We start from the raw sequence: 19,943 nt of genomic DNA, 5'->3' as shown, positions 1-19,943 counted from the left end.
AGGTTCAAAGCCAGCCTCAGCTACTTAGTGAGGCTCTCAGCAACTCAGTGAGACCCTGTTTCCAAATAAAATATAAAATAGGTCTGGGAGTATAGCCCGGAGGTAGAAAGCCCCTGGGTTCCACCCCCAGTACCACCAAAATTAAATAAATAAAATAAAATAAAATCAGAGCCGGGAGGCTAGAGAGGGTGGGAGCCGCGGTGTGGGTCAGTGGGCGGGTAAATAAGAGATTGGCAGAAAGGGGCGGGGCTTGAGGAAAGAGGCCGGCCTGGATTACCCAATGGTCCGGGCGACCTGAGTTTGTGGGCGGGGCAAAGCGAACTCAGGGGGCGGGGCTCAGGGCGGCGGCACCTTGTCCACGAGACCTTCTGGGTTGAGCAGCGTGGCCCTCGCGATGGTGTTCACCTGCAGCGTGTAGCGAGTGTGGGGAAGCAGGAGCTGCGGGCGGGACGGAGTCACGTGAGCCGAAGGGCGGGGGAGAAGACGGCCCAGGCCCTGCCCCCTTTGGGCCTGAGCGGGGATGGCACCGACCTTGTAGATAGGATGACAGAGCGGGAGCTGACGGAGCGTGGCCATGGAGAAGGCCTCGCACAGCAAATGCGTGCACAAGAAGTGCGTGTTGTTCTCGTGCACCAGGAACTCAGAGTTGCGCACCCACGTCTTGGCCAGCAGCCAGTCCCACTCGGAGTCAGTGGGCAGAAAGATGGGGCTCTCGGGCCCGGGGGTCTGGCTGAGCTGCGCGCGGGAGCGAGAAGGAGGTGGGGCTCGAGACCGCTCGGGCCCTGAGGCCCCGCCCCGAGCCCCGCCCTCGGGCTCACCTGGATGGCCAAGGGCAGCAGCGCCCCCTGGGGGCTGAGCCACAGCAGGCAGAGCGGGGCCGCCACGTACTGCTGGCGCCCGTTCAGGCAATGGACCGGGGCCTCCGCCAGGATCCAGTAGTCGGCCAAGAAGATGTTCCCCCTCTGGAGAAGGCGCACAGGGGCTTAGCGCATCCTCCCCAGCCCAGCCCCGCTGCCCTCTCGGTCGACTGCCAGGCGCAGGGAGGAGCTGAGGACCCTAGCGCTTAGGGCCAGCGCCAGGCGCCGCACCCTTCCCAGAATGTCCGGAATGAGTTCCAGTCGGGGCTGTCATTGTGCAACCTCACACCTCGCCTCTGAGCTTGGACAAGCCACCCTCCCCCCATGCCTAGACCTTCCTACTCAATATCCTCTCCTGAGATCTGACCTCACTGTATCCAACAACAGCTAAATCAACAGGCCAGAGAATTGACCCATCACACCTCCAGCCTTCTGGAAGATGCTGGAGGGCTCAGCCGCCTGCAAGACTGGGTCATCATCTACCCTCACCCCCTCGGAGGTAAAGCAAGCTGGCCTCAGCACTTGGGATCTTGCGGGCCCCAGAACAGGCCTCAGACATGCCAAGCCCACCCGGCCCTCATCCATCTCTGCTCTGCTTGAAAGGTGCAGGGCTGGGGCTGCCCGTTCCACCCTCCCCTCACGCACATCCCTGTCCATAGTGGAAACCCACCGCCGAGTCCCTCACCCACCTCCAGCTCTGTCTGCAGACAGGTGCCTGGTCCCAGCAAGGGGGCCACCATGTCATTGGTAACAGGCAGCTTGCTGGGCAGGCTGGACAGGCAGTGGAGCATGACGGGGTTGACACCATTCAGGTACTGGTACCCAAAGAAGCTGTCCTCACACCAGTGCTCTGTGACGTACTCTGGGGGCAAAAGGGGGAGCAGCAGGTCTGGAAACGGCTTAGCTAGACCCCGGTCCTGCCCGCCCTTGCTCGTCCTTAGGTTTCCTCAGTGACTCTATGAAGAGGGCATAATTCCATCTTCAACTGACTGCTAGATACAGGTGGTCAGAGAGATAAAGTGACTTGTGCCCACTCAGTGGCAGAGCAGGGATTTGGACCTAAGCCTTTCCGAACCCAAAGCCCACACCTCCTGGTGACAGGAGAAGGAAAGAGAATTGTGTGTGCGGATCAGGATCAGGACTCCCCAGATGGCTATGACCCTCTTCTGGGCAGAATATCTCTCTATCCTCACTGCCCTATTTATTTTCTCTCTTTCTTTCTTTCTTTCTTTCTTTCTTTCCTTCTTTCTTCCTTCCTTTCTTTTTTGTGTGTGTGGTGCTGGAATTGAACCCAAGGAACTTCTGCCTCTAAGCCACACCATCAGCCCTATTTCATTTTTTATTTGAAACAGGGCCTCACTAAGTTTCTATGGCCCTCACTAAGTTGCCGAAGCTGACCTCGAACCTGCGATCCTCCTGTCTCAACCTCCCAAGTACTGAGATCACAGGTATGCGCCACCACACCCAGCTCCCCTCCCCTATACATACCCCCTCCTTAAAGGACTTGCCCCAGTTCCTGAGAGGAATCGGGAAGATGCCAACAATGGACCGGGAGTCCCTCCCATTAGAAGCCAGCAGTCTTCTGGCTGGGAGAGGGCCTGTCCTGGGAAGGGGTAAGGTATGGGATGGGCATCCCCTGCCTGCCTCTGTGCACCTGTAGTGAAGGTCTTGTGGCACCAGAAGATGTTCCGGATGTCGTCCAGCTTTTTCCAGGAGCCCTTGCGGTCCAGCAGCCCTCGAATCTTCATACCCAAGGACCTGAGGAGACAGGGTAAGATCTCAAGTCTGTTGGTGGCCACTGTACCCCCAGCCTGGAGAGAACCGATTGGCCATTCCCCAGAGTCGAACTGCCCAATGGAACTGGGCGTGGGGGTGCACACCTGCAATCCCAGTATTTGGGAGGTGAGACAGGAAGATTGCAGGTTTGCAGCCAGCCTCAGCAACTTAGTAAGACTGTGTTTCAAAAGAAAATAATTTTTTAAAAATAGGGCTAGTAGAGCCGGGCGTGGTGGCGCACACTTGTAATCCCCTCGCTTGGGAGGCTGAGACAGAAGGATCACACAGGTTCGAAGCCAGCCTCAGCTATTTAGTGAGGCTCTCAGCAACTTAGTGAGACCCTGTTTCCAAATAAAATAGAAAATAGGTCTGGGAGTAAAGCCTGGAGATAGAAAGCCTCTGAGTTCCACCCCCAGTACCACCAAAAAAAAAAATAGGGCTAGTAGTATAGCTCAGAGGTAGAATGCCTCTGGGTTCCTTCCTCAGTACCCCACCCCCCAAGCAAAAGGAGAAAAGTCTAGGCTACAGTGAGGTCCTGCGGTCTGGGGCTGGGATACTGGTTCACAAACAGCCCTCCCTGGGAGGAGAAACTGCACTGTATGCAAACTGTGTGCCCTGGCCCTGGGTGCAGATAAGCCATGCCCCCTGGCGTCTTGGCCTGCCTTCTCCAAGCTACTTCTTATCAGAGACTTTCACCGACGCCCCTCTGCCTACAGAGCCCTGAGTGCCCAGCCTGGCTAGTCCACGAAGCTCCCTGCCAGCCCCCTTCTACCAACCTTTCCAGCTTTTTCTGCCACCCCACGCACTAGACAAGGCCAACCAAAGCCTGCGCTCAAAGCAGCAACAGATGTACTTTGATTCTTTTTTTTTTTTTTCCAAGATGAGGGCGGGGGTTCTATGTGGCCCAGGCTGGTCCCAAGCTCCTAGGCTCAAGCAGTCCTCTCGTCTCCACTGTCTCAAGTAGCTGGGACTCCAGGCACAGGTGGCCATGCCTGGCTCAGAGGCGTACTTTATACAGAGGACTAGTAAAAGTGGAACTGTCAAGCTGAGGATGGACAATCTTCCCTTTGTAGATGCTGTTTCTGCTGTGTGAATTATTTACACTGAGAATCTTTCTTTCTTTCTTTCTTTCTTTCTTTCTTTCTTTCTTTCTTTTTCTTTTTCTTTTTCTTTTTTGTGGGGCTGGGGATGGAACCCAGGGGCAATCGACCTCCAAGCTACACCCCCTGCCCTATTTTTTAGTCTTTATTTTGAAACCGGGTCTCACTGAGTTGCAGAGGGTCTCGCTAACTAGCTGAGGCTGTCCGCGAACCGCGATCCTCCGGTCTCAGCCTCCCGAATGCTGGGATTACGAGCGTGCGTCGCCCCGCCGGGCTCATTTTTCAATCAGAAAAAAAAAAAAGCGGCTAAATTTCTGAGCTTCGTTCAAACTGAGCCTCTCCTAAAAAGCCATCTGCTGCATCTTTCCTTGCTCTGAGATTCATCTGTTCTCAGAGATGCATCTCTGAAGAAAGTCCCAGGACCCTTGCCTGACCTCCCCAAAACACACACCTTGTATCTTTCATAAAACATTCACTATCCCTTGAATTGTATTATAAACCCAGTGTACACGTATCATCCCCATTAGACTGTGAACTCCTCCTTAGGGCAAGGACTGGGCTGTGTACACCCCAACATACCCAGCTCCTAATATAAACCCTCACTAAACCAATTAAGGTCTTTCTGAACTCAAGGAAAAAGAGTGGAGTACTGATGGGCCCTGAAGAATAAGGGCCACTGCCGAAGACGGGTAACAGGGCTGGGGGGGTCTGATCTGACACACCCGGGGACGAGGTCACCTGTGTTCACTAAACTTGGCATACTCACTGCACAAACATTCGCTAAGTGCCTACCAATCAAACCCCAGGAGATACAGCTGGCCATGGTGGTACATATCTATAACCCCAATACTTGGGAGACTGAGACAGGAGGATCACAAGTTTGAGGCCAGCCTCAGCAACTTAGTGACACGCTGTTTCCAAAATAAATAAATAAATAAATAAATAAATAAATAAATAAATAAATAACGCTGGGGTGTAGCTCAGAGGTAGAATACACCCGGTTCTACCCCCAGTAGACAAAACAAACAGGAGATGAAAAAAAAAATGCCGGGCGTGGTGGCACACGCTTGTAATCCCCGCGCTTGGGAGGCAGAGACAAGAGGATCGCGCTGGTTCGAAGCCAGCCACGCTGGCTTAAGAGACCCTGTTTCCAAATAAAAATATAAAAATAGGTCAGCCGGGCGTGGTGGCGCACGCCTGTAATTCCCGCGCTTGGGAGGCTGAGACAGGAGGATCGCGCAGGTTCGAAGCCAGCCTCAGCTACTTAGGCTCTCAGCAACTTAGTGAGACCCTGTTTTCAAATAAAATATAAAATGGGTCTGGGAGTATAGCCCGGAGATAGAAAGCCTCTGGGTTCCACCCCCAGTACCACCAGTAAATAAATAAATAAATAAAAATAAAAATAGGTCTGGGAGTGTAGCCCGGAGGTAGAAGGGCTTCCAGGAACCCCAGTACCAACAAAAATAAATAAATAAATAAAAAATAAACACAAAACAAAACAAACAGGAGATGAGAAAAACTAGAAAACCGGGCAGGAACTCAATCATGAAAGCAGAGGCTGAGGAGGTAAATAAATGGAGAAAAACAGCTCTTTTCTTTCCAAGGGCCCACCATAAGTGTCCTTCAGAACATCCTGCATCGCTCCACTCTCTACTCCCCAGAAACTCCGGGATGGCTGTCAAACACCAGCTCCCTCTTGCCCTCTGGCCCCTCTCTGAGTCCCAGGTTGGCGGTCTCCGTGGTTACCTGGACCCTCCTCTGCCTACACTTGCTACACCGAGAAGCAACCCAAGGGCTCTCTCTGCCTTCCCCAGTGCTCCCCAGCCCCTAGTCCTGCTCAGACTGCACACATTCTTACTCTGAAGCCTGAGCCACCTGTGGCCACACCTCGCCCATCAGTCCTCCTGAGCACCTGCTCCCCACCTCTGCCCTCTCTTCTCTTTGTCCTTCTTGGAAAGAGTCGTCTTGGGCGCAGAGGTCCAGGAGATGAGGGCCTCGCTCCTGTCCTGCCCCCCTTGGGCTCTGGTGCAGCATCTATCCATGTGGCTAGCTAGGGCTTCTGCTCCCACCGAAGCACTTGCTTACTGTCGCCGTCTGGGTTTGACAGGAACCATCTACTGCGCCTGCATTTCTTGTCTTCCCAGCCTGCTTCAGTATCATCCATCTCCTCAAAAGCCACCTCCAGGACCCCAACGACCCCTCTTCTCGCCAGGTACCCAAGGGGTTAACTGGATTCCTCCTTCTCGCCCCATCGCACTTAGAAACCAGGCTGTTGGGTCAGGCGTGGTGGCGCACACTCGTAATTCCCAGCACTTGGGAGGCTGAGACAGGAGGATCGCGGGTTCTCGGCCAGCCTCAGCTACTTAGTGAGGCACTCCACAACTTAGTGAGACCCTGTTTCAAAAATCATAATAAAGCCGGGCGTGGTGGCGCACGCTTGTAATCCCAGCATTCGGGAGGCTGAGACTGGAGGATCGCGGTTCGCAGACAGCCTCAGCTACTTAGTGAGGCCCTCTGCAACTCAGTGAGACCCGGTTTCAAAATAAAGAATAAATAATAAAAAAAAATAGGGCAAGGGGTGTAGCTCGGAGGTCGAATGCCCCTGGGTTCCATCCCCAGACCCGCAAAATAAATAAATTAATAATAATAATCATAATAATAATAATAATAGGACTGGGGGTATAGCGTGGAGGTAGAATGCCCCTAGGTTTCACCCCTTGTACTGCAAAAAAGAAAGAAAGAAAGAGAGAGAAAGAAAGAAGAAAAGAAAAAGAAACCAGGCTGTTAATGTAACGCTAAATATCCTCTCTGTCTTTAGTGACCCTGTGTATTCCTCCCACACAAAGGCTATTTTCTACCAGGAGAAATTACTTTGTGCTGGGTATTATCTCCAAATCAACAAGGTAGGGGTGAATGTCATTGGTTTTTCTTGTCTGTTTTATGTGTGGTACTGGGGATAGAACCCAGGGCCTTGCACCCCAGGGCCTTGCACATGCCAGGTGAGCCCTCTACCGCTGAGCCACACCTCACAGCCCTTTTGTGTTTTGAGACAGGGTCTTGTTGAATTGCTGAGATTGGATCTCCCCAGTACTGGGGAACAACAAAAAGAAAAGAAGACAGGTAAATTGCCTCCAACTCAGATCCCCGTGCTTCGGCCTCTGAGTAGCTGGGATCACAGGTGTGCGCCACCACGCCCGGCATTATTGTTACCTTACAAGTGAGGAAATTGTTTACAGACTAAATGAAACCCAAGGACACAAAGGTAGAAAGTGTTGGCCCTGGGATTTGAACCTGGGGCGGTCTGGCTCTCCCTCCTTATTGCTTAAGGGACCTCCCTATCCCACTCAACAAGGTCCCATCAATAGTGCCGGAGTCCATGGTCTGAGAGGGGCGGAGTAAGGAGACTAAAGGGCCCGGAAAGGGAGACAGGGAGATGAGGGAGATGGGGCGCAGAGGTGTGCATCAAAGGGGCGGGCGGGAGCGACTGTGAGCAGGAGCGCAGACAGGGCAGTGGCCTCACGGGGGGATGGCGTTGAAGAGCAGCGAGGCGGTCTTGGTGGCCGAGTAGCGAATGTTGGGCTCCATGTGGAGCAGGGATGGGATGTCGATTTTCATGGGGAAGCCAGGCAGGTACCGATTCCCAGGGCTGCGGAGGTGGTGGTGGGCAGTTGAAGGATGGTAAGCAGTCATCTGGAACTCTACTCTGCCCCTCTTAATTCCCTCCCTCAGTCCTGCCCCCCAGACCCCAAGGGTCCCCCTGTTCTGGCTACTCCCCTGCCCTCCGTGTGCCAGACACCTCTGGGCCATCCCATCCTCCCCCCACCTCCTGAACTCCAGAAACTTAATTGTCATAGACTCCTCCTCCAGGCTGCTGGGTCTCCCAACACACACTTCACTCCCTCCCTCTGCCTCTTTCCCAAGTCTCGGTCCTCACCTCTCACCCTGATCCATACAAGTTGTTGTCTTGGTCAAGGCAAATTTCCTGTCTGTCTCTATCTCCTCAAAGCTGCTGACATCCACCATCCGGGGGAAACCAGGAGCAAAGATCTTCCAGCTGCCCAAGGAAAGAGATCAGAAATGGCAAGTTGAGCTTGGAATAAATAGAAGCTTTAATTCTTAAAGACATGACTCCGGAAACCACCCACTTGCTGAGCAAATAATAGAGATTTGGACTTTCTCTAGGAAGGCACTGGGCTTCAGATCAGAATAGAGATTTTTTTTTTTTTTTTGAGGTTGAGGGGATGCTGGTACCTGAACCCAGGGCCTTGTGCATGCCAAGCACATACTGTACCACGGAGCTACACCCAGACCCCAGGAGAGCATTTGAGGGTGATATAAATGCCCATGCTAGTCTAGAGATGGGTTTGAGTTGAGATTAAGATCTTGGCAGGCTTGAGAAAGAACTGAGATTGGTAAATACTAGGGCCGATTGCTAATGTTGGGAATCTGATTTACATTGGGGATGGTTGAGAGTTAAGCATGGATTAACTGATGGTATTGGAATAATTGCTGTGTTTTCGACTTTTGTTTCCAGTGCTGGGCCTCATGAATGCTAGGCAAGCACTCCAACACTGAGCTACGGCTACGTCTCCAGCCTGGGATCATTTCTGATACTGGTAATTCTGGGTCCGGCCTCAGAGTCACCATTAGAGTGGAGTTAGATTTAAATGAGGGTCCTGATCAGAGTCGGGCCTCCAAGGTTGAAACTGCCATCAGAATTAGAGCCAATCTGGTTAAGGTTGACGTCAGAATAAAGATGGAGGAAGAAGTTGAATTAGGTCCCCCTCACCGGTAGCATTCTTGTCGGGCCTGGAGCTCCCGTTTCCTGTGATCCAGAAGGAGGGGAACTGAGTCCTGACAAATAGTCCTTGCTGTAGAAAATGAAAATTACTCTTCATATAAGTTTTTTTTTTTTTTTTGCAGTACTGGGGATAGAACCCAGGGACATTCTACCTCCAAGCTACACCCCCAGCCCCTTTTTCTTTTCTTTATTTTAAAACAGAGTCTCACTGAGTTGCAAAGGACCTCACTAAGGAGTAGCTGAGGCTGGCCGCGAACCATGATCCTCCTGTCTCAGCCTCCCAAATGCTGGAATTACAAGTGTGTGCCACCATGCCCACTATAAGTCTTTTTTCAAATAACACTTTCTTCAGTAAACATCACCCAAACCCCCTAATCCTTGCTCCCAATCTCTCACAGCCATCTCCTTTTGCGTTGCATGGGAGATGGCCTCCTTGTTTGTTACTCACCAAGGATTTAAGTTAACTGCGCCCCCAAGATATAACATTCTTCCTGTTTGCATGTTTGTCTCCTATCTAGACTGTAATCTCTCTCTCTCTCTCTCTCTCTCCCTCTCTCTCTCTCTCTCTCTCTCCCATTCTCTCTCTCTCTCTCTCTCTCTCTCTCTCTCTCTCTCTCTGGGGGGTGAGGTACTAGGAATCGAACCCAATGGCATTCTACCTCTGAGCTACACCCTCAGTCCTTTTTATGCTTGATTTTGAAACAGGGTCTTGCTAAGTTGCCGAAACTGGCCTCGAACCTGCCAAGTGTCAGCCTCCCAAGTACTGGGATTACAAGCGTGCACCACCACGGCAGGCTCTAGACCATAAACCGTATTCCTTTTGCGTATCCCAACATCTGGCATGGCGTCTGTCACCATGAGCATGACACATGCTTGATAAATGACAGATGCACAAACCTATCTGTCACCGTTCCGTGACCATAGATGGGGCTCCTGGTGAAGTCTATGAAGAGCTCGCCATGGGCCGAGAGGTAATGTCCACTCGCCTCCTCTTGACCTAGATTGTCCATCGCTCATCCCGGAAACATATCCCAACAGAGCTGAGTGTTGCCCTAGTGATGCCTCTGTGGAGCAGACAGCGCTGGAGGTAGAAGGGACCCAAGCCCAGCGTCCCAGAAAAGCCCCACAAATTCAACAGAGGCTCCTTGCTCACCACCTGGGTGAGGTGTGTTGGTGGCCACAGGTGGCTCAGGGCCCCTGAAGAGGGAACAGGCCCTCGCTAGCTACATTCCCCATGTGTTCAGGGCCTCTGTTGAAATCTAACCAGCTAGTCAGGCCTGGTGGCACATGCTTGTAATCCCAGGACTTGGGAGGCTGAGACTTCTAGGCTAGCCTCAGCTACTTGGGCTCTCCGCAACTTAGCGAGACCCTGTTTCAAACTAAAGAATAAAAAATAAGGATGGTAGCTCAGAGGTAGAATGCCCGTGGGTTCAATCCCCAGTAACACACACACACACACACACACACACACACACACACACACACACACACATCTAACCAGCTTGCAAGTTAATTCACTTCTGTATCTGTAAGAATGGCTGTTAGCCCAATGCCATGGTGCACGCCTGTAATCCCAGTACTTGAGAGACTGAGACAGGAGGATTGTAGGTTCGAGGCCAGCTTCAGTAATTTAGCAAGACCCTGTTTCAAAATACCAAATGGGGGCTGGGCGTGGTGGCACATATGCTTGTAATCCCTGCGCTTGGGAGGCAGAGACAGGAGGATCTGGCAGGTTCGAAGCCAGCCACGCATGCTGGCTTAGGAGACCCTGTTTCCAAATAAAAAAATGTAAAAATAGGTCTGGGAGTGTAGCCCGGAGGTAGAAGGGCTTCCAGGAACCCCAGTACCACCAAAAAAAAAAAAAAAAAAAAACACCAAAATACCAAAAGGGGAAAATTTTTTTTGAGGGCTGGGGGGTGAAGGCAGGAGGTAGAATACCCCAGGGTTCAGTCCCCGGTGCCAAAATGGAGTGTGTGCTTACATGTGCCTCCAGAGTAGTAAAACCTGCCCAGAAAGTCCTGAAATGCAAGAGCTTTAGGGGCACACTTGTTCAGAAAACACCTCTGTTCCTAACCCCATCCCTATTTTCTACACCCTGGGCTCTGGAAGACCCCACCAAGGTGACACAGCGCAGCCCCAGCCTCTGGCCCACCTGTCCCCGGCCGCAGCTCCACGGTGCGGTAGCCCTCAATCCATTGATAGCAGGGAAAGTGGACCACCGAGCCGTCGGGGGCGGCAACGCAAACACGGCTGCAGTACCAGGCGTCCTTGCGGAAGAAGGCGAAGCGCTCCTTGTGCAGACGCAGCAGCAAGAGTTCGCCTAGCTCTTCTGAGCAGCGCACCTTGTATTTCTGTACCTGGGGTGACCGAGGGAGCAAACAGGTGAGAGGCGGGAAATTGTCACGGTCAGCTCTCACCTCTGCCTATGCGGGCTCCGGAGGGTGACCCATGCGGTTCCCCTGAGTGAAAAAGAAAAAGGCTGCCGGGCGTGGTGGCGCACGCTTGTAATCCCCGCGCTTGCGAGGCTGAGACAGGAGGATCGCACAGGTTGGAAGCCAGCCTCAGCTACTTAGTGAGGCTCTCAGCAACTCAGTGAGACCCTGTTTCCAAATAAAATATAAAATGGGTCTGGGAGTATAACCCGGAGGTAGAAAGCCTCTGGGTTCCACCCCCAGTACCACAAAAAAAAAAAAGAAAGAAAGAAAGAAAGAAAGAAAGAAAGAAAGAAAGAAAGAAAGAAAAAAGAAAAAGGCAGAAGCTGTGACCAAAGTTCCAGCTGGGTTTCCCTAGCCTCCCTGGACATGGGACATACCTCTGCAGGACACCTGCCAATAAGCCAGGAGGAAAGTCCTGGCTCAGACAGGGAAGGCCACTTGCCCCCACCCACCATCCATTATAGAAGAAGCCAGGAAACCAGCGAAGTCCCCTGACACCCCCGCCCGGTCCTGTGTGGGTAGAGATCACCGTCCCAGAAAAGGCAGAGACCGCAAAGGGAGCCCCAGCGAAGTCAGGGCAGGCCGGCAGCATTCCATGGGATTTGATGAGTTTAGCAGAAAACGATTCTCCCTCCTCTGGGGTCGCCTGCTGGACCCTTCCTTCTGAAGTCCGGTGCCTGGCTCTTGTGTACTCACCGATCCAGAGGCGAAGTCCCTGCCCACTCGATCCAGCCGCTGCTTGGGACTCTCACCGCAGGTGCCCACCAGGGTGGCGAAGATGTTGTCCAGGGTGCCCGCCTTCAGGTAGGGGCCAGTGGTCACACACAGGCGGTACACGGCCATGCCGGGAGGGAAAGGGCTGCTCCCGGCTACGCTGGCCACAGCAGCAGCTGGCCTGGACGAGGGGTGCGCCCGGGACTGAGCGGAGGGGGCAGTGCAGGCCTGAGGAAGGGCCCCGCCGGCTGGCTCCGGGATGCTCCTGGGCTCGCCCTCTCGCCGAAGCTCCCTGCTAGTCCGGGGCTCCCTCTCCCCGCCCACAATCCAGCATCGGAATATTTGTTTGCCTGCCTGTGGCACAGCCGGTCCCTCTGGCCGGCTCACCCAGATGACTATCAGGCCCAGGTCCACAGGGGACGGAGGGAGAGGCAGGGAGGAGGTGAGGCCTGTAGGATTGGGACGCTGCCCTCCTCCTGGGCAAGGGCTCAGCTGATTGATGCCTGGGGGCTCTGGAGAGGCAGGGAGGAGGTGACGCCTGTAGGATTGGGACGCTGCCCTCCTCCTGGGCAAGGGCTCAGCTGATGCCTGGGGGCTCTTGTGCACCCACTCGCCAGTTTCCCCAAGACCCTCTCCTATATCCCAGCCAGAACTGAGCCCAGAGCACCCGAATTCCGACAAGTGAATCACCCATGTGAATCACTCGCCCTGCATAGGTGAGACACGCTTGGTCATACATCACATGTGACTACAGCCACACGCTAGTGCTTAGCACACGCATCACAGCACATGGCGGGGCGGGGGAGTCAGGGACAGTCCTCCTGCCAGCCCCCACACTCCCGCTCGACCCCACCCAGCCCTCTCGATCCCCAGCCATGGGCACCAGTCTCCCCATGGAAGAGGGCGGGTCACGAAGTCCGGGAGCGTTGCATCTGGAAGCCACCTGTGGCATTCTTTGCAGGGCAGGTCCACCCTCAGCCTGCCAGACTGTGGGCGGGAGCCCGGGTGCCGGGGGTGTGCAGAATCTAGGTCGCTGGGGCCAGAGAGCAACGTCTTTGCGAGGGAAGCCCGTAGTCCGCAGCGGCTCCGTGCGGCCGGTCCGGGGACCGCACCTTTGCAAACGACGCTCCGGCCCTGAAGTCCCGGCCGCGCGGAGATCTAAGGAAGAAAAGCCGAGAAAGCGCGATCCGTTGCAAGCCTTGTCAGAGTCCTCAGTCCGTGCCAGAGTCCTCAGTCCACTGCACTCAATTTGTTATGTGAACCTTCACAAAACAACTCTTTAAGATAAGAGAGGACAACTTCACCCAGAGCCCGGATAGCTCAGTCGGTAGAGCATCAGACTTTTAATCTGAGGGTCCAGGGTTCAAGTCCCTGTTCGGGCGTCTGTGCTTTTTTTTCTCCTCACACTGCTACAGTAGTAAATCACGACTCGTCAACTCTAGTTTTGTGTACAATATACATGTCATTCTCAGAATCAAACTCTATGGAGAAAAAAAAAGAACCGTTTTATCATGTTTTTAAATATAAATTCATGAGACGTTTCAAATAAAGCATCTTGTCTTTGTTTTTAGTTGTTGTTCTTGTTTAAAAGTAGCGTTAAAGGTCAGGGATTTAGTTTCCAGAGGTAGAACGAATGACTGTGGAGGGCAAGTAGACATGTTTTAGAGAATGTACCTATGAAACTTATGTAGACTTAAATTTTTCAGTAACCACCATATTAAAAACAGTAAAAAGAAGAGGACGAAATTAATCTTAATGTATTTCGCACCATATTACAAAATCTTATTTTTAACATGTAATTAATTATTCTGAAATTATTAATACAATTTTGTCCTTTTTTATACAGCCCTGAAGGCATATATTCTTTCATATTTCGGGTGCTCAGTAACGGTATCTACCACTTCCACAAGTGGTTGTTCCATTTTCCGAAAAAGAGTAAGACACACAAAATAAGTCATTTGGTAATATACATAATTTCTGAAATCCTTACAAGTAGGAGGTTCCATGGTGTAATGGTTAGCACTCTGGACTCTGAATCCAGCGATCCGAGTTCAAATCTCGGTGGAACCTTAACTTTTGGACTCTGTACCAGCAACTTCTGTTAGTTTTATAATAAGGCACTGTCGTATGATTCCACATGATATTGAAAAGCAAATTAAATCATGACACCTTTGTTTTCAAACCGGATAATGACGGCATTTGCAAAACACCCTCAAGGAGAATATACAGGAAACCATTTAGGTAATGTAAGTGTGCTGATTTTGAATAAAGATGTTGAATTTGTGGGCCTTTTAAAATAGAAGTTAGTTATGAACCCACGAGGGTGTTACTTGAGCAATTCCTATCCGATATTGGATTGGGCTCTGGAACCGCGATCTATCTGGAAGCCAGCGGAGGAAAGCCTAAAACTGAAGATCTCACAAGCAGTGATCATTACTAAGTGTGTAAAGTGTGCACTTGGAGGAAAAAATTCGGCCTGGCAGCGGTGGGATTCGAACCCACGCCTCCGGAGAGACTGGAGCCTAAATCCAGCGCCTTAGACCGCTCGGCCACGCTACCCGCATGGAAGCGCGAGCCCTTCATAGTCTTCCTAAGAGAGTAGAAAAGAAGACGAAGCGAAGTGCGCAAAATTGGTCTTTTTCTATATTTCTCATGTAAGGAATGAGAAACCATCGGGATCCTGGACCGCGAGGTAACTAATGCAACACAAACAGACCAGAAGAAATAGAGACACACAGAAATTTACAACAAAACTGGTTTATTTGTTGGGGCCAGGTCTGGGAATGGCGCGCTCCCGAGCGGGCAGCGCTCCCTCCCTGCGAGGGCCGCGGGAGCTGTGCCCTCGCCCGTCCGCTCGCGTTCGGTGGCTCTCCCGCTCGTTTCTTGCAGCCCTGCGCACCCTCACTCCCACCCGGCTCGGGCGCCTTGCACGGGCTACTTCTCAGAGATCCTGTCCGCCGTTCCTTGCACGCCCCGCCCAACTTCCTCGCACACTCACGCCCGCCTCCTGCCCCTTTCTCTTGCCACTACCCGTAAGCTGCCAGACGCCGCCGCCCGCCAGGTGGCTCTGTGGCGCAATGGATAGCGCATTGGACTTCTAGTGACGAGAGAGCGATTCAAAGGTTGTGGGTTCGAATCCCACCAGAGTCGATTTTATTTCACTTCTTTAAAATCTGATTTTTTCTCAAAGGCCCCCATCATCCCTATCTCTGCATCTCCCGCTGGGTTTCGGTTCCAGCCTCAGTCTCCTCCTCTCCGCTCTCTTCTTTACTCACCTGTCTGCCCGGGCCCTGGGCGGATGGAGAGCGAGCCGGTGGGGGGAGGAGGGGGGAGGGGGGAGACAGAAGGGAAGAGAGGGGACGTGGTGGGCGTGTGGACGCCGAGATAAAGGCCGGCCCCCGGCTGCGGGACACACCGGGATTCAACAACCACTTTATTCCATGCACTAGGGACGGGGGAGGGTCGGGGCGGAGGGGGTACAATCCTAGACACAGGGCACGGGGCGGGACAGGGGACAGGAGCCAGGGGAATATATATTTATATAGATACTCTAATATAGACCACATCTCACCCGCCCGGGCCCCCGCGGCCTCGGGCTGGAGTCCGTCCCCCCCAGCCCGCCCCGCCGCGCCCCCCCAGCTCAGGGCCAAGGTCTCCAGAAGGCGGGCGGCGGCGGCGGCGGGGCCTTGGGCGCCCCGTCGGGTCTGCAGGGCGGCGGCGGCGGCAGCAGTCCGGTGAGCGGCGCGGGCGGGGAGCGGCGGGCGGGGGAGCCGGCGCAGCGCGGGCCGGGGGCGCGCGGGGGCGCGGCGGGGCGCCGGTGCGGCGCGGGGCCGGGGGCGGGCGCGGCGGGGTCCAGCGGCGGGCGCGGCGCGGGGGGCTCGGGCCGGGGCGCCTTGGGGCGCAGGAAGCCGTGCAGCGCGGAGAGGAGCTGGGCGCGGGCGGCCGGGCTGGCGCCGTGCGCGAAGGCCGCCAGGCGGAGCAGGCACTCGCGGAAGCCGGACAGGTAGCAGCTGGCGAGCGCCTCGGCGTCCTGGGCTGGGGACCGGGGGCGCCCTGGAGCCGCGGCGGCGGGTGGGGTGCGGCGGACGGGAGCACAGGCGCGCAGGGGCGAGGGGCGGGCGGGGGCGCAGGGATACCGAGGTCAGACGGGCGCACAGAGACAGGAAGCCGGGTGGGGGGATGGAGGGAGGGATGGAGGGATGGAGGGTGGAGGGAGTGAGGGTGGAGGATGGAGGGAGGGAGGGATGGATGGAGGGAGGGAGGAAGGGAGGATGGAGGATGGATGGAGGATGTTGGGTGGAGGATGGATGGGTGGAGGATGGAGGATGGATGGAGGATGGATGGATGATGGATGGATGGAGGGTGGAGGATGGAGGATGGATGGGTGGAGAATGGATGGAGGATGGATGGATGATGGATGGATGGAGGGAGGATGGAGGGAGGGAGGGAGGAAGGGAGGATGGAGAATGGATGGAGGATGTTGGGTGGAGGATGGAGGATGGATGGGTGGAGGATGGATGGATGGATGGAGGGTGGAGGATGGATAGGTGGAGAATGGATGGAGGGAGGGAGGGAGGGAAGGAGGGAAAAAACGAGGGGGACACAGAGACAGACAGCGCGGGTGTTATTAACCTCGCCTGGGAGCCGCGCCTGCCACTCCCCAAGCCCACCGTCCCCCGCAGGGCCCGCCCCAGCTGCGCGGGCCCCCCCCCCGCCGCCCTCCGCTGCCCCACCCCCGCGCTGTACCCGGGGGCTCCACCCGGCTTCGCTCCCTCAAGTAGCCCACGGCGAACTCCAGTATCTCCGCCTTCTCCAGCTTCGGGTTCCGGAGGTTCTACAGACGGGAGGGGAGGGCGCAGAGACAGAGAGGGGTGGGGAGAGAGGGGGAAGTGGCAGGGGGAAGAAGGGAGGGGCGGACACCGGAGCTGGGCCCCCGGCGCCTCTGCGCGCTGCCCACGGAACGCGCGGCCGAGTGCGGAGCCAGAACCCCAAGAAAGGTCCCGTCCCACCCTGAGACCGAACTGTCCAGCCCGGGGGAAGGAGCCAAGGCCCCACGTGTGTGAGGAGGAGGGTTTGAAACAGCAACCCGGGGAGTCGAAGCCACCGCAAGACTGAAGCTGATCTGGGGGTTAGGGGGGGGGGGCATTTAAAACCCAAAGGGTGAAGCTGACCCTCCATGGGAGCGAAATTCACAAGAGCCAGACAGAAAACGCACAGACCCGAGGGGTGGCAAAGATTGGCGTGCTGAGAGCGAAAGGGAGTCTGGGGCGGGATTCCAAGGACTAGGTTTGGGTCAAGATGCTTTAGGGCCAGGGTCGCCACTCCAACCCATGCCCCCACCCCAGAGGGAAGCCCTGGCACGCGGGAACAGGACGCTGGAGGTGCTTGAGGTCCGGGGCTAGTGGAGGGACTGACCTGGTCCCGGGTCCGCTCCAGCAGCAGCAGCCTCAGCTCCTCCAGGCTGCGGTTGATGCGGTCCCGGCGCCGCTTCTCCACCAGCGGCTTCAGCATCTGCCACCAGCGGGAAAGGAGACGGGCCGACGGGGCGGAGACTCAGCCGCTGCGCCTGCCGGCGTCCGGACCCCGCGGCTGGAGAGCCCTGCCACCCTTCCCCGAGGCGCGGGAGAGGCCCGCGCTGAGCCGAACCCCTCTCTCCGCTCTCCTCGCCCAAAGCCCCCAGCACCCGCTGCTGTGGTTCGCCTCGTCTCTCTCCCCGGCTCTTCTGGACTCTCCTCTCTCAGCCTCGCCCTCCCTCTCCTCTCTCCCTGTCTCCGTGGAGACCTTTGGCCGCCCCCTCTGCGCCTAGGCAAGTGGGCCGCACGTGCCGGGCTCCCAGCTCCAGCCCCGACGGTAAAAGGGAGACACCGAGCGCGCCCGCTTCTAACCCTTCTCCACTGGTGCACCTCAGTCTTGGGCCTGGATCTCGGGAGGTAGAGACCCGGGCACAAAGCTCCCGGGGTTAAAGGAGGGGAAGGAAAGAGAGGAACTGGCCTGGGAGAGTGGGGAGCGAGGGAGGAATGGGGCCCGGCTGGCTTAAGGACCGTTTAAGGTGGTCTGGAACTGCTAACTCCAGGACCGTCTCTACAGGACCTCAGGGGTCAGCTCTGGTTTACAGCCCTCGTGGAACGAGTGCCCATCCTCTCCTCTTTTTGCCCCCACCGCTTCCTTCACCTCCGGCCTCTTCTAGCTTGTTTTACTCAAATTCTAGCCTCCTGCCTCGCCCTCCAGCCGCTAGATGCTGAGCCGGTTACCTAGGCCCCTAGACCTGTGCTCAGGCGCCTACGCAGGTCCCGCTCTGACCCTGTCATCTCCATAGCTGCAGCTGCCTCTCCAGCTCCGGGCTCCTTGGGTACCCCGGGCACCTCTTCCCGTCCAGCCCTGCATCCCCAGATCCATTCCAGACCCCAGGCGGCAGGGCCCAGGGCCGCTGGACCCACCTAGGACCGCTGCTCCCTCCCCTTCCGCCTCTCACCTTGGGGCCGTCCCTATTCTCAGCTCGATCCCGGGTGACCATGGCTCCTCCGGACCCTGTGCGGACCGGGCCCTGCTTGCCTTGATCCTTATATCCCGCCGCGCCGGGGTAGGAGGGATGGGACGCGGCCCCGCCCCTTCGGCACCTGGGCCGGGGGCAGGGACCCGGCACGCGGCTCCCGGAAAGGCGAGGGGCGAAAGGGGGGCGGGGTAAGAGAGGGACTGGCCTGGGAGTGTGGGAAGTGAGCCGGGAATGGGGCGCCGGCTGGTTTAAGGACCATAAGGTTGTATAAGGAGGCGGGACCCGGCAGAAGGGAGGAGGCTATTAGGGGGAGAGGGAATTTGAGTAATTTGGGACAGAACTCACTCGGGGATGCAATTCAGAGTCCTAGAATTGTAGCTTTCTTGGAGGTGCGTTTCACCCCCACTAACTAACACTGATATAAAAACACCTCAGCCTCCAGGCTGAATATTATACATCTTCTCCCCAGATTCTCCTCCAACTAAGGTATAAGTAGCAACACAAGCGGACCGGGGGTACCCGCCAGATTTGACTCAGTGGTGAGATGGCGCTCCGGACTCTTCAACTCCTCCAATATCTGCGCCCCGTTGCGAGCAGGAGGCCCTGGTCTAAGTTTGGACGGTTCGTAATGAGATCTGCCCGAGAGGCCTAGCTTATCCTGCAGCTGTAGTGAAGCAGGTATCCCGGGAAAAGCATTTCCCTGAGCCGTGCGCTGAGCAGACTGGAGCTTCCAGGAAGGATCGAGTTTTTGCAGCGTGGCTAGGAGTAAAGAGCTCTTTCTTTTTGCAAGTACTTTGTTTAGAACTAAATTCAGGAGTGGGGCTCATGGGACACCTGGCACAAGTATACCCGGGTTGCCTGTTTCTGGGGCCCCCGCACCGTGACAGGAGGGGGATCCGGCAGTCTTCCTAAAGGGATAAGAAAGGGACATCAAAAAGGATCAATACCCACCTCAAATCATGAACATGGCCCTCTGCCGCAGGAAGCGTGAACACTTGGAGACTTCAGTACGTACTGCCTGAGAAGATAACCAGAAAGTTACCCATACAGTAAGAATACTTGGGACCGGACGCGGCAACAAGATTACAAACCCAAGAGGAAGGTAGCCGTGGAGTCAGAGACGAGTGGGGCTTCTCCAAACCCGTCCAGCTCGCTCTCATCCACTCCCTGAGATTTTCGAGAAGCCTATCTTGCCAAAGCCCGAGCCTGGAGGGACCCAGAATTTGAGGGAGGGGGGCTCCCATTTGGGATCAGAACCCCCAGCACCCCCGACTTCGGCCAAATGGAAGCGCAGATGTGTGGCCCCATCCGCCCCCGGCGCCCCCCTCCTTGGGAACCTAGGCTTGGATAGGGTTTTTCTCACCTGCACCCGAGGCTCGGGGCCCCGGGCTGTTCGCACCCGGGTGTGGGGCCGCCCCTGGCCATATGGAATAGCTTTATGGCCCGGTTGCCGGATCCAGGCGGGAGGAAGAATGACCTGGTGCTCCACCCACGCCAACCTTTCCGAGCCGCTGCTTCTCCAGTCCCAAACACCATCCTCCTTGGAGGTGTTGACTTCAGCTTCTTATAAACACAGATAAGCAACCTGCTGTCGCTTGCATTGGTGGTTCAGTGGTAGAATTCTCGCCTGCCACGCGGGAGGCCCGGGTTCGGTTCGATTCCCGGCCAATGCACGAGTCTACCTTTTTGACTCCCTCCCCAGAGCAAAGAAAATTGGTGACATTGCTACACTACATCTTTATTTAAACATTTCTACCAAACACTTCT

At 55.4% G+C, this 19,943-nt stretch overlaps 2 protein-coding genes across 5 annotated transcripts in view; both read right to left on the bottom strand.

Moving 5' to 3' along the window:
- Positions 1-12,080, bottom strand: part of ALOXE3 (arachidonate epidermal lipoxygenase 3) — a gene marked incomplete at its 3' end in the record, with an annotated part of 32,871 nt that extends 20,791 nt beyond the window's left edge. The window contains exons 1-10 of the mRNA XM_080713102.1: positions 11,666-12,080; positions 10,687-10,891; positions 8,523-8,604; positions 7,668-7,787; positions 7,254-7,379; positions 2,512-2,615; positions 1,547-1,719; positions 819-962; positions 532-735; positions 352-438 (exon numbers count right to left, since the gene is read on the bottom strand). Coding sequence (XP_080569228.1) covers positions 352-438; positions 532-735; positions 819-962; positions 1,547-1,719; positions 2,512-2,615; positions 7,254-7,379; positions 7,668-7,787; positions 8,523-8,604; positions 10,687-10,891; positions 11,666-11,812 — 1,392 coding nt within the window. The 5' untranslated portion in view covers positions 11,813-12,080. The remainder of the gene's footprint in view (positions 1-351; positions 439-531; positions 736-818; positions 963-1,546; positions 1,720-2,511; positions 2,616-7,253; positions 7,380-7,667; positions 7,788-8,522; positions 8,605-10,686; positions 10,892-11,665) is intronic.
- Positions 12,081-15,323: 3,243 nt separating this feature from the next.
- On the bottom strand, positions 15,324-19,601 carry HES7 (hes family bHLH transcription factor 7; the record flags this gene model as incomplete). 4 transcript variants are annotated; one of them, XM_080712577.1, is made up of 5 exons in its annotated part: positions 15,324-15,736; positions 16,430-16,517; positions 17,099-17,194; positions 19,128-19,194; positions 19,540-19,601. In XM_080712577.1, 3 exons carry the CDS (start codon positions 17,192-17,194, stop codon positions 15,324-15,326), a joined length of 597 nt encoding a protein of 198 aa, XP_080568703.1. The 4 variants fall into 4 exon arrangements, with proteins under 4 accessions (XP_080568703.1, XP_080568704.1, XP_080568705.1 ...); XM_080712578.1 differs by lacking the exon at positions 19,128-19,194; XM_080712579.1 differs by lacking the exons at positions 19,128-19,194; positions 19,540-19,601 and adding an exon at positions 18,156-18,197 and having other exon boundaries at positions 15,324-15,751.
- Positions 19,602-19,943: the final 342 nt, after the last annotated feature.

The sequence above is a fragment of the Muscardinus avellanarius genome (assembly GCF_963383645.1).
Source record: "Muscardinus avellanarius genome assembly, chromosome: 16".
Lineage (NCBI taxonomy): Eukaryota > Metazoa > Chordata > Mammalia > Rodentia > Gliridae > Muscardinus > Muscardinus avellanarius.
This window is presented reverse-complemented; position numbering and strand designations above follow the sequence as displayed.